Below are 14,262 nucleotides of genomic sequence, written 5' to 3'. Positions count from 1 at the left end.
TCCAGAAGGCCACTGACGCCGTGTGCATTGACGGGGGTGCATCTCTGCACTCCACTCACCGCCAACTTAAACGGTGGGCGTGTGAAGTCAATGTCGTGGAGCCAGCGACGGATTCTTGGAGGCCACTCAAGTGATCACGCACGCCCATCATCTTTGACAAAGAGGACCACCCAGACCGCACCACTGCGGTAGGGTGGTTGCCGTTGTTGGTCTCACCAACAGTCCACAACCTCAAAGTCTCAAAGATTTTTGTTGATGGCATGGCCGGGTTGAATATGATTTCTCCAAAGGTCATCAGCAAACTTCAGATAGCAGACGAAGAGCATGAGGTTACTGGTACGTTTCAAGGGATCAACCCCCGCAGGAGTCGCCCCAAGGGGAAGATCACGTTGCCGGTAACATTTGGGGTAGAGTTGAATTATCAGACTGAGAACATCATTTTTGATGTGGTCGACCTACCCCTGCCATACACTAGAATCCTTGGTCGCCCAGCTCTGGCCAAATTTATGACGGCATCCCACTATGCCTACAACACCTTGAAGATGCCAAGGCCCATTGGCGTCATTTCCATTCCGTCAGACGAGAAGGATGCAATCATCTACGTGGACAAGATGTACCGGGAGGCAGTCGCGGCAGAGGCCGCTGAAGCTACTGTCCCCGCCAAGGAAAGTAAAGGAAAGAAGAAAGCCAACAGGGACACTGATTCGTCACCAACGTATCTATAATTTTTTATTGTTCCATGCTATTATATTATCCATCTAGGATGCTTTATATGCATTTATATGCTATTTTTATATGATTTTTGGGACTAACCTATTAACCTAGAGCCAAGTGCCAGTTTCTGTTTTTCCTTGTTTTTGAGTTTTACAGAAAAGTAATACCAAACGGAGTCCAATTGACGTGCCAATTTTTGATGATTTTTTATGGACCAAAAGAAGCCCCTGGAGTAAAAGAGTTGGGCCAGAAGAGTCCCGGGCTGTCCACGAGGGTGGGGGCGCTCCATACCCCCTTGGGCGTGGGCCCCTATCTCGTGGACGACTCGGAGACCCCCCTGACGTGAGACCTACGCAAAAAATTCCTATAAATACAGAAACCTCCAGAAAATAACCTAGATCGGGAGTTCCGCCGCCGCAAGTCTCTGTAGCCACCAAAAACCAATCGGGACCCTGTTCCGGCACCCTGCAGGAGAGGAATCCCTCACCGGTGGCCATCTTCATCATCCCAGCGCTCTCCATGACGAGGAGGGAGTAGTTCACCCTCGGGGCTCAGGGTATGTACCAGTAGCTATGTGTTTGATCTCTCTCTCGTGTTCTTGATTTGGCAGGATCTTGATGTATCGTGAGCTTTGCTATTATAGTTGGATCTTATGATGTTTCTCCCCCTCTACCTTCTTGTAATGGATTGAGTTTTCCCTTTGAAGTTATCATATCGGATTGAGTCTTTAAGGATTTGAGAACACTTGATGTATGTCTTGCATGTGCTTATCTGTGGTGACAATGGGATATTCACGTGATCCACTTGATGTACGTTTGGGTGATCAACTTGTGAGTTCCGTGACCTCGTGAACTTTTGCATAGGTGTTGGCACACATTTTCGTCTTGACTCTCCGGTAGAAACTTTGGGGCACTCTTTGAAGTCCTTTGTGTTGGTTGAATAGATGAATCTGAGATTGTGTGATGCATATCATATAATCATACCCGCGGATACTTGTGGTGATATTGGAGTATCTAGGTGACATTAGGGTTTTGGTTGATTTGTGTCTTAAGGTGTTATTCTAGTATGAACTCTAGGATAGATCGAACGGAAAGAGCTTCGTGTTATTTTACTACGGAGTCTTGAATAGATCGATCAGAAAGGATAACTATGAGGTGGTTTCGTACCCTACAATAATCTCTTCGTTTGTTCTCCACTATTAGTGACTTTGGAGTGACTCTTTATTGCATGTTGAGGGATTGTTATATGATCCAATTATGTTATTATTGTTGAGAGACTTACACTAGTGAAAGTATGAACCCTAGGCCTTGTTTCAACGCATTGCAATACCGTTTACGCTCACTTTTATCATTAGTTACCTTGCTGTTTTTATAATTTCAGATTACAAAAACCGATATCTACCATACATATTGCACTTGTATCACCATCTCTTCGCCGAACTAGTGCACCTATACAATTTACCATTGTATTGGGTGTGTTGGGGACACAAGAGACTCTTTTTTATTTGGTTGCAGGGTTGTTCGAGAGAGACCATCTTCATCCTACGCCTCCCACGGATTGATAAACTTTAGGTCATCCACTTGAGGGAAATTGCTACTGTCCTACAAACCTCTGCACTTGGAGGCCCAACAACGTATACAAGAAGAAGGTTGCATAGTAGACATCAAGCAGTTTCTGGTGCCGTTGCCAGGGAGGTGAGTGCTTGAAGGTATATCTTTAGATCTTGCAATCGAATCTTTTTTTCTTGTTTTATCACTAGTTTAGTCTATAAAAGAAAACTACAAAAAATGGAATTAAGGGTGCCTCAGATGCTTCATCTTTTTAATGTCTTTCGTGAAAATGATGGGAAGGAAAATTGTGCTCAAGTACTAGAAGAAGAATTACATAGAATGCTTGGCATAAAATATGTGAATGATGAGCATGATTGCAATGTTGTTAGTATGAATTTGTTGAATACCCATGATGCTAATGATATGCAAATCCACAAGCTTGGGGATGCTATGTTTGATGAAGATGATATGTTTAGTCCCCCAAGTTTTGATGAGCAAATTTATTATGATGAAAGCATGCCTCCTCTTTATGATGATTATTGTGATGACACGTATGCTATAAAGAATAAAGATAACCATGAAACTTGTCATCATGATTTTAATTTTCAATTGGATTATGCTTCACATGATAGTTATTTTGTTGAGTTTGCTCCCACTACTATTGATGAGAATAAATTTGCTTATGTGGAGAGTAGTAAAATTTCTATTCTTGTCATAATGAAAATAATGCTTTATGTGATGGTTATATTCTTGAATTCATTCATGATGCTACTGAAAATTATTATGAGGGAGGAATATATGCTTGTAGGAACTGCAATAATATCAAGTTTCCTCTCTATGTGCTTAAAGTTTTAAAGTTATGCTTGTTTTGCCTTCCTATGCTAGTTGATTATTGCTCCCATAAGTTGTTTGCTCAAAAAATCCCTATGCATAGGAAGTGGGTTAGACTTAAATGTGTTAGTCATATTCTTCATGATGGTCTCTTTATGTTTCAATTCTTATCTTTTATGTGAGCATGATTGAAATCATCATGCCTAGCTAGGGGCGTTAAACGTTAGCGCTTGTTGGGAGGCAACCCAATTTTATTTTTGTTCTTTGCTTTTTGCTCCTGTTTAGTAATAAATAATTCATATAGCCTCTGTTTGATGTGTTTTTATGTTTTAATTAGTGTTTGTGCCAAGTAGAACCTTTGGGAAGACTTGGGTGAAGTCTTTGCGATCTTGCTGTAAAAAAACAGAAACTTTTGAGCTCACGAGATTAGCTGCCATATTTTACTGGAGAGTGATTTTAGGTTGATTATTTTTGCAGATGATTACTAGACAAATTCCTCACGTCCACCAATTTATTTCAGAATTTTTGGAGTTACATAAGTATTCGAATGATACAGATTACTACAGACTGTTCTGTTTTTGACAGATTCTGTTTTCTATGTGTTGTTTGCTTATTTTGATGAATCTATGAGTAGTATCAGAGGGTATGAACCATAGAGAAGTTGGAATACAGTAGATATTACACCAATAAGAATTTAGAATGAGTTCACAACAGTACCTAAGTGGTGATTTATTTTCTTATACTAATGGAGCTTACGAGTTCTCTGTTAAGTTTTGTGTTGTGAAGTTTTCAAGTTTGGGGTAAAGATTCGATGGACTATGGAATAAGGAGTGGCAGGAGCCTAAGCTTGGGGATTCCCAAGGAACCCCAAGGTAAAATTCAAGGACAACCAAAAGCCTAAGCTTGGGGATGTGTCAGCGTTCTGGGAACGGGGGTCCCCAGACTTGCCTGCCTGCGGCCCACAGCGTGGCTAAGCAGCAGGCCGTACGGTCCATCTTCATCAACAAGGCACCCAAGACCCTCGCGAGGGTCCAAGCCTCGCGAGGCGGACGACGCAAGACCTCCTCTGGAGTGGCCCAGCCAGGCAGGCTCACGAGGAGCGGAGATATCAAGGCGAGGCAAACCTCGCGAGGCTCTCGTGACGTGAGCCATGACGAACGGCACCAGGCGGGCGCCAGCGCGCGCAGCGTCCTTATTTCCTCTTTGGTGCTAAGGAGGCCAGCAAAGGCAAAGAGTACCGAGGCATCAGGCAAAGGTTGCCATATTGGTGCAATGAGACCAAGACTAGGAGGACTGCAAGGCGGAGGTCATCGTGGAGCCCAACACGGCGTCACCCCAGAGCCTTTCGCAGGCGTAGACCACTTTTGTCAGGATAGCTTGTACTAGCTGTCCCCCTTCAAATTTGCCCGCCGTTGTTCGCTCCCTTCCCGCTCGATATTTGGGAAGAGGACCAGGGCCTCTATAAATAGGACTAGCCACCACAGTAGGAGGCAACTGATCCAAAACTGGTTCAGATCATCCTCAACTACACAAGCACAAGAACACCTCAACCTCAGGAGGCTGTTCTTCCCTTGTACTGTTCATCGTCAGCCCAAGAGGCAATCCACCACCACCACACTGGAGTAGGGTATTATACCACAATGGTGGCCCGAACCAGTATAAACCTCGTGTCTTTCTGTGTTGCGAGTGGGTCGAGTTCGTCCGCGAGATCTTAGCGAGCTAGAGCGTAGATTGGTAGGAGGGAAAGACTTCGCGCGCACCCCAGTGTTCGAATCTTAAGGGTTTGCCGGAACCCCACATCCGACATTTGGCGCGCCAGGTAGGGGTGCGCCGAAGTTTCACTTTGTCGGAGTAAGTGGCCACGGGTAGCCAAACCGGCTACCCCTGGCTCTTCAGAAAATTTATCAGGCCTTTGGGCCTTCAAGCACTCCAAGCATTTGGGCCGCCTTCCCGGGCCGGCTACCACTAAAGCCGACTCCCGGAAGACGACCCAGCCTCGCCGACTCCAAGAAGCCGGCCCAGAAGGACGCCGACTCCTAGAAGCCGACCACGACCACAACTACTCCAACTTAACAACGACCTGACGGGGCATGGCCACAGTGCGGCCCACGACCCCCGAAGCCCGAGGCAGGCATGGTTACAGGAGGCCGTACGGGAGGGATGTCTCCCGTGCGGCCGGGCACTGTAGCCACGCCAACTACGACGTCATCCACGACCCACTCCTGCACGGCCCAAGGACTGCGGGCCCCTTCAGCCAGAGGGAGGTGCGAAGGCGGCCCGGCCTTTCCTAGTCGGCCAGGAGCATAGCCGGCCTCCAGAAGCCGGCGACTCCCTTCCTCGAAGCAGGAGCCCATTTAAGGAGACAAGATGAGGTGAGGCTACAGTGATAGCCCCCGACGCGGATCACTGTAGCCACGCTTACCTCGACAAAGCCCTCATCATCAGAGGCGCGGCTACAGTAAGCAGCCGCCAACAAGACCCTAGGCGGTGGGGCCGGCCTGCCGACCGAGTACCCGGCAGCCGGCGGGACCCAGCAGCCGGCGGAGAAGCCGGCATGCGTAGACACTGACGGCTGGGGCCAGTTCCCAGTCGGATTACCATTGTACCCCCGGGGGGTAGGCCTATATAAACCCCCCGGAGCACCCATGCAAAGGGTTGGCACCTCTGCATGTTAGGCTTCCAAGCATAGCACACGCACACACACCATAGATAGAGAGAAGAAAGAGCTAGCCTTGTTCTTCTTCTCCCTTGATCCCAACAGCTCTAGGAGCGATTGTAGCTACTCTTTATCGAGCTAGCGATCATGCGGAGACCCCGCAGAGCAGGACTAGGGGTGTTATCTCCTCGGAGAGCCCCGAACCTAGGTAAGATTCGCCGGCGTGCATGTCTTCGCCTCATCCCGTTTCCAGGCACCGGCGACGTTTTATTGGCTCCCACAATGATAAGCCATCCTTTGGCATATGTCGCACCAACCACCCGACATTTGGCGCCCACCGTGGGGCCAGGTGCACCGTCGTCCGGAGACCTGTTCTGGACGGGAACCCTCTTCTTTCCCGGCGAGCGCAGCCAGCCTGCTGCGCCCGACGACGTTTGCCCCGACGCGCTGCAAGGCGTCGACGACGCCTGCGCAGCGAGCCGCCTCGCCGATCTGCTCGGCGAGGCTCGCATCTCCGACGAGCCTGCGTCCGACGCAGGCACCGACTACCCCGAGAGCCGCCTCGTCAGCCTCCTCGACCAACTTCACGTCTCCAGCGAGCCTGCTGCGGACATGGAGTCTGTCGGCTCCACCTACCCGATGCTCATCGACTCCGACACCGCGTCGCTCGACGCCTACCCCTCCGACGTGGTGGTCTTCGACGACCCACTCCCTCGAGCTGACAGCGGCAGCAGCGCTGTCACCGAAGTGCTGGTCATCAGCCACGTCTCCAACTCGGGCGGGAGCGCCCGCGACGCTCAGCAAGCAGCGATGCACGACCTCTCCATCCCCCTCCCGGCCGACGCCGACGCCGAGACCCTGGAGGCACGCCGTCTTGCCCTCATCACGGAGAGCAAGAAGATAGCCTCGATGAGACGCCTCACCGAGGCCCACCAGCGCGAAGTCGACCGCGCCGCCTTCGGGACGCCGCCGCCGAGCGGCCCGAGCCGAGCCGGCTTCGTCCAGGAGCGCGGCGCAGCCGTTGCCAGCATGCTGGGCGCAGATCGCCCCGTCTACGCCACCCCGCTCGAGAATCTGCGAGCCGCTCAGGCGGCAGCAGAGGAGCTCAATGGGCTGGGAGCCGATGAGCTCCCCTACATGACAAGACGGATCCAGCAGCTGATCGACGTAGCTGCAGAACGGCACGAAGCCGGCGCCCGAGCTGATAGCCATCCCCCGCGCCGGGAGCACGCCGCGACGTCCCGCTCGCCGACTGCGAGCGGCACGCGCCAGAAGAAAGACAAGGAGCCGGCTGCCAGCCGCAGCCGGACCCGCATCACTATCGAGCGCGACGCGGAAGGCCGCCCTCGGGCGGTTGAACATCAGGGAAACCTGCCTCCTCCCCTGCTTCGAAGAGAAAGATGCCTCACTCCACCGCCTGTCACCCATCCGACTCTTGGCGACCGACTCGGCCGCCGAGAAGGAGTCGGCGAGAGTGACGCCCGCCACAGGATCGACTGCCTTGCTCGGTCCCTGGCGTTAGAAGAAGAAGACGATGTCGGCCCGCCATGCTTTGGCCCCCGCATCCGCGACGAGCCCTTCCCCAAAGGGTTCTCGCTCCCCAGAGACACGCCCAAGTACAACGGCTCGGTGAAGCCGGAAGATTGGCTCATCGACTACTCCACAGTCGTCAGCATCGCCAACGGCAACCGGCGCGTTGCCGTGAAGTACGTCCCCCTGATGCTGCAGGGCACGGCGCGCACATGGCTCAACAGCCTCAAGCCATACAGCATCAACAGCTGGCTGGACTTCACCGAGGTTTTCGTCCGCAACTTCACTAGCACCTACAAGCGGCCTCCCAAGCCTCGCCAGCTCTCCCTCTGCGTCCAAGGGCCCAACGAGTCGACCCGCGACTACCTCACGCGATGGGCCGAGCTGCGCAACTCCTGCGAGGGAGTGCACGAGGTCCAGGCCATCGAGTACTTCACTGCCGGGTGCCGAGAGGGCACCCTCCTCAAGCACCGACTCCTCTGCGACGAGCCGGCTACCCTCGATGAGTTGCTGATCACCGCCGACAAGTACGCCACTGCCGACTCCTCCATGAAGACCGAGCTCCGAGTGGACGCCTCGGGGAAGGTAGTCGCTCCGGCTCCCAAGACGCCGGCTGGCGACCCAAACCGGCGCCCCTACCAAAACGACCACAAGCGCAAGGGCCCCATGCCGACTTCCTCCAGTCGGCAGGTGGCCACAGTTGAAGACGAGCAGCCCGAGGAGCGGCCCGCTCCCAAGAAGAAGGGAGGCCGGCCGCCCTGGCAGCCGTCCTTCTCCTACGAACAAGCACTCGATGCCCCCTGCAAGTTCCACAGCGGCGCGAAGCCGTCCAACCATACAACACGGAAATGCCACTGGCTCACCCGCATCACCAAGGGCGAAGGGATAGTGTCGCCTCTGCCTCCCGGCCCGCCGCCTCCAGCTCCCCAGCAGCCGGCGGCCCGGCCGGCAGTCGGCGCCATCCAAGACGAGTTCCCCGAAGCGCACGACGCCTACGTCGTCTTCACGAGTCAAGTCGATGACAAGCGCAGCCGACGCCGGCAGCACCAAGAAGTAAACGCAGTCGCCTCTAGCACCGCCGAGTTCATGCATTGGTCGGAAAAGCCCATCAGCTGGAGCCAGGCCGACCACCCAGAGGTGATGCCTTCGCCTGGCTCCTATGCTATGGTCTTGGACGTCACCCTTGCGACGGAGAGGCGAGCTGCCAGATTTTCCCGCGTCCTGATAGACGGCGGAAGCAGCATCAACATACTGTACCGCGACACCATCGACAAGCTGAACATCAAAGCAAAGCAGCTCATGCCGAGCCGCACAGTCTTCCATGGTATCGTACCCGGCCTATCTTGCTCTCCAATCGGCAAGATCAAGATGGATGTTCTCTTCGGAGACAAAGATCATTTTCGCCGGGAAGCAATATGGTTCGAGGTGGTGGATTTGGAAAGCCCCTATCATGCACTGCTTGGCCGACCTGCTTTGGCCAAGTTCATGGCTGTGCCCCACTATGCCTACCTGAAGATGAAGATGCTGAGCTCGAAAGGGATCATCACGGTAGCCGGCGACTACAAGAAGTCCATCGAGTGTGCCATGGCCAGCAGCCGGCTGGCCGAGTCCCTTGTGGTGGCAGAAGAGAAGAAGATGCTGGAACGGGTTGTGGCCATGGCCGGCAAGCAGCCGGCCTTGTCCCCCAACCCCAAGGACTGTGACGCGCAGGGCTCCTTCCAGCCTGCAAAAGAGACGAAGAAGATACCTCTAGACCCGGAGCACCCGGAGAGGTTCGCCGTGATTGGGGCGAACTTGGACAGTAAATAGGAAGGCGAGCTCGCCGACTTCCTCCGTGAGAATCGAGACATCTTTGCATGGTCCCCAAAGGACATGCCGGGTGTCCCGAAGGATTTCGCCGAGCACAAATTACATGTCCGAGCTGATGCGAAGCCGGTCAAGCAACCCCTCCGCCGACTATCAGAAGAGAAGCGAAGAATCGTGGGAGAAGAGATAGCCCGGCTCCTTGCAGCCAGCTTCATCATGGAAGTGTTCTTTCCAGAATGGCTTGCCAATCCAGTTCTGGTTTTGAAGAAGAATAACAAGTGGCGCATGTGTATAGACTACACAAGTCTGAACAAGGCCTGCCTAAAGGATCCGTTTGCTTTGCCACGGATTGACCAAGTGATAGACTCTACAGCCGGATGCGAGCTGTTGTGTTTTTGGATGCATACTCAGGGTATCATCAGATCAAGTTGGACCCAGCTGACCGCCTGAAGACTGCCTTCATCACACCCTTTGGAGCTTTCTGCTACCTGACAATGACATTCGGCTTGAGAAACGCCGGTGCCACTTTTCAGCGTTGCATGCAGAAATGTCTCTTGAAACAACTCGGCAGAAATGCCCACGTCTACGTAGACGACATTGTGGTGAAGACAGAGAAGCGCGGTACCTTGCTGGAAGACCTGAAGGAAACATCTGCCAACTTGCGTTGATTCCAGATCAAGCTCAACCCCGAGAAGTGCGTGTTCGGAGTACCAGCCGGCCAGCTGCTAGGCTTCCTGGTCTCCGAACGCGGCATTGAGTGCAACCCTGTCAAGATCAAGGCCATCGAGAGGATGGAGATACCCACCAAGCTGCGAGATGTGCAGAAGTTCACTGGCTGCTTAGCCTCCCTGAACCGTTTTATCAGCCGACTAGGAGAGAAGGCCCTCCCCCTGTACCGACTCATGAAGAAGTCCACTCACTTTGAGTGGAATGATCAAGCCGACCAAGCCTTCCATGAGTTGAAGAAAATGTTGACCACTCCGCCTGTCCTGGCCGCGCCGACTGAGAAGGAGCCCATGCTCCTCTACATCGCCGCGACAAGCCGGGTCGTCAGCACTGTTGTTGTGGTCCAGCGCCCGGAGGAAGGCCGAGCCCAGCTGGTCTAGAGGCCGGTCTACTATCTCAGCGAAGTACTGTCCAGCTCAAAGCAAAACTACCCGCACTACCAGAAGATGTGCTATGGGGTGTACTTCGCTGCCAAGAAATTGAAGCCCTACTTCCAAGAGCACCCCATCACGGTCGTGTGCACTGCCCCGCTCGCCGAGATCATAGGCAGCCGGGATGCATCCGGCCGGGTGGCCAAATGGGCCATTGCCTTGGCGCCTTACACGATCTTCTATCAACCCCGCACCGCCATCAAGTCGCAAGCATTGGCCGACTTCCTCGTCGACTGGGCCGAGACCCAGTACTTACCGCCGGCTCCCGACTCTACCCATTGGCGGATGCACTTTGACGGGTCCAAGATGCGCACCGGCTTGGGAGCCGGCATCGTCCTCACCTCTCCCAAAGGCGACAAGCTCAAGTACACGCTGCAGATCCACTTCGCCGCCTCCAACAACGTGGCCGAGTACGAGGCGCTCGTACATGGGCTCCGGCTAGCCAAAGAGCTCGGCATACGCCGGATCCTGTGCTACGGCGACTCCGACTTAGTGGTCCAGCAATCATCTGGCGATTGGGATGCCAAGGACGCGAACATGGCGAGCTACCGCTTCCTCGTCCAGCAGATGAGCGGATACTTCGAAGGGTGCGAGTTCCTTCATGTGCCAAGGGCCGACAACGACCAAGCAGATGCCCTAGCACGGATCGGCTCCACCCGACAAGCCATACCGACTGGCGTCTCCCTCCAATGCCTCCTCAAGCCGTCCATCAAGCCGTCTCCAGAGTCGGACTCCATCTTCATACCGCCTGCGCCAGAAACAGCCGGATCCGGCTCAAGAAATCCCGCAGGCGGCACGGGGACTTCGACGACTGCCCCAGGAACTGACGTAGTCGCACCCAGCCCAGGGACCTCACAGCCCGGCCCGGGGACTGCAACGACGCAAGAAGTGGTGGTCGACCCCAACGCAACACCCAACCCACCCACCCGAGTCATGGTGGCTACATTAACAGCAGAAGAAGTCACAGCTCCCTCATGGGCCCGGCCCATCCTCAAGTTCCTAGTCAGCAGAGAGCTGCCGACTGATGAGATCGCAGCAAGACTAGTGCAACAACGAGCCACAGCATACACAATAATCAACAGGGAGCTTGTGAAGCGCAGCGTCACTGGAGTCTTCCAGCGTTGCGTCGAGCCAGAAAAAGGAGTGGCAATCCTCAAAGACATCCACCAAGGAGAATGTGGCCACCACGCCGCCTCAAGATCCCTCGTGGCCAAGGCTTTCCGCCATGGGTTCTTCTGGCCGACTGCCTTGGAGGATGCTAAAGAAATAGTAAAGAGCTGCAGAGGGTGTCAAGTCTTCAGTTCCAAACAACACCTGCCGGCTTCCGCCCTCAAGACCATTCCCCTCACCTGGCCTTTTGCCGTCTGGGGACTGCACATGGTAGGCCCTTTCAAGACAGCCCGCGGTGGCATGACACACCTGCTCGTTGCGGTGGACAAGTTCACAAAGTGGATCGAAGCCAAGCCCATCAAGAAGCTGAACGGGCCGACTGCCGTGACATTCATCATCGACATCACCACTCGGTACGGCGTGCCGCACAGCATCATCACCGACAACGGCACAAACTTTGCCAAAGGCGCGCTGGCACGTTTCTGCGCGACACAGGGCATCCGACTGGACTTAGCGTCCGTTGCCCACCCGCAGTCAAACGGCCAGGTCGAGCGAGCAAATGGACTTATCCTCTCCGGCATCAAACCCCGACTGGTTGTACCACTGGAGCGATCGGCCGGCTGCTGGCTCGAAGAGCTGCCGGCTGTCCTCTGGAGTCTGCGCACTACACCCAACAAGTCAACCGGCTTCACTCCATTCTTCCTCGTGTACGGTGCCGAGGCTGTCATCCCAACAGACATCGAGTTCGACTCGCCTCGGATCACCATGTACACGGAGGAGGAAGCCAAAGAAGCAAGAGAAGACGGCGTCGACCTACTGGAAGAAGGCCGGCTGTTAGCCCTCAGCCGGTCCGCCATCTACCAGCAAGGCCTGCGCCGCTACTACAACCGCAAGGTCAAGCCAAGATCCTTCCAAGAGGGCGACCTTGTGCTCCGGCTGATCCAGCGAACAGCCGGCCAGCACAAGCTCTCGGCCCCTTGGGAAGGCCCCTTCGTCGTCAGCAAGGCACTCGGCAATGACTCCTACTACTTGATCGACGCGCAAAAGCCAAGAGTACGCAAGAGAGACGACTCCGGCAAGGAGTCGGAGCGACCATGGAACGCAAACCTCCTAAGACGATTTTACAGCTGAAAAGCAGTATGTATCACGCTACCCCTTTTGTATTAAGTTACAAACCAACAGGCCCCCCGAACAGTACTCGGGGACTGCCTTTTATTTATCTATGGATGACGAGTGTCATATCCATGAATGTCTTATTACATTTCGAATTCTTGTCCGGCACCGGGTCCGACTAGTCGGCCCGGGGACTGGCCGCCTTAAGCTATATTATAAGTTCTTCCCGAAGTCAGCAAAGTAGTGCGCCGGCTCCCCAGTCCTCTCTTGTTGAAAGTCGCAGCTCAAAGAACTGACTGTCCGACTAGCAAGAGAGAAGACAGAAAGGACGCCCACACGAAAACAGCTAAGGAACAACTAACCTATATAGCAAAAAGAAGGCCTCTATATACGCCTGCCGGCTGTCACAACAGCCGGCTGGCCGGCTTCCTAAAAAACATAGCTTAAGTCTGGCAGAGCTAAAAGTACTTCCCCCTCCCCAATCGGCCAGGCACTCCCCGGCTGCAGTTTGTAGAACAACTGTTTGACTAGGGAGACGGCAACCAAGGGAGGGCGGCAAAGGAAAAAAGCAGAAGGAAAAAAAGCAAAAGTACAAGGAAAAGCCGATTGCATAACTTATATACATAAAGCCGCCTAAAGGCTGGCAACAGAATTAAGTTTGAATACACCCAGTGGGTGGAACTGCGCAGACTTAACCAAAAACATTGTTCAAAAGTAACAAGACAGGAAACAAAAGAAAGAAGACAAAGGCGCGAAGGCCGAGTTGGTCGGTGAAGGCAGCTCGCCGGCTGAAGGAGTGGCCGCCTAGCTGGTCCCGGCTTGACCGCCTCCCGCAACAGGAGACGCACTCGCACGCAGCGTAGTGCTGGAGGAGCGGTCAGGCTGGCCGGCTGCTCCACCAGCCGGCTCGACGTCTTCACCCTCCTCCTCCTCCTCTTCGCCCTCGTCGCTGGAGTCGATCTCCTCCGCCGAGTCCTCGCCGCACGCCGGGTCCAGCCCGAACCAATCTTCCGGCTGGGCGACTCCATTATCGTCCACCTCGGGGGCGAAGACGTTGGTGTCGGTGTAGTCGGCGATCGCCGAAGCTCGCCGAATGATGGCCGGCCGCGCCGGCTCGAGCTCCGTGTCGGCTTGCTGCCGCCAGGTCGCCAGCTGGTCCAAGTTCAGGCCGGGATACCAGGCCTTGACGAACTCCAGCGCCCGCCCGGCGCTGGAGCGGGCCGCTGACGCCTTCCAAGCCTCGAAGCGCCCGACGGCCACCTCCAGCCAATCGGCGGTCCGACTAGGAGTGCGCGGGATCACTTGGCCGGGCCAGAGGGCGGCCAAGACCTGCGACCCGGCACGCTGAAGCCGGCGGAGCAGCCTGTGAGCCGGCTGGATACGAGCCTGGATCGCCAGGAGCTGCTCCTCCAGCGAGCGGCCGGCGGTCGGCGAGATCTCGAATCCGGCTTGCCTCTTCGCCTGGCGACGAGCTTCGATGGCCTGGTTGGCAGCAGTTGAGTAGCCAGGGAAGTACTCTGCGCAGAAAAGAAAAGAAGAACCCCAAATCAGAAAAACAAGTCAAAATGATAGATGGCAAGAAAGGACGAAGGGGTAGACGACTTACCGTCAACCAGATCCTCAATCTGGCCATAGCCGGAGACCAGAGTCTGCCTGGCTTCGTCCCAGGCGGCCGCCTCCGTCTCGAACTCGGCCTGGAGGGCGGCTTCGCGGTCCTGCGCGGCCTTCAGCGCCGCCTTGTGGCTTTCCTCCTGGTCGGCCAGCTTCTTGACCAGGCGATCGCGCTCCTGCACCA

General features: G+C 54.6%; 1 protein-coding gene across 1 annotated transcript; it reads left to right on the top strand.

Moving 5' to 3' along the window:
* The first annotated feature begins 260 nt into the window (after positions 1-260).
* Positions 261-725, top strand: LOC109748927 (uncharacterized). Its single transcript, XM_020307937.1, has one exon. The coding sequence runs from the start codon at positions 261-263 to the stop codon at positions 723-725; it is 465 nt and encodes a 154-aa protein (XP_020163526.1).
* Positions 726-14,262: the final 13,537 nt, after the last annotated feature.

The sequence above is a fragment of the Aegilops tauschii genome, chromosome 3 (assembly GCF_002575655.3).
Source record: "Aegilops tauschii subsp. strangulata cultivar AL8/78 chromosome 3, Aet v6.0, whole genome shotgun sequence".
In the NCBI taxonomy this organism is placed as follows: Eukaryota; Viridiplantae; Streptophyta; class Magnoliopsida; order Poales; family Poaceae; genus Aegilops; species Aegilops tauschii.
Note: the sequence above shows the minus strand (reverse complement) of the source record. Positions and strands in the feature narration are given on the sequence as shown.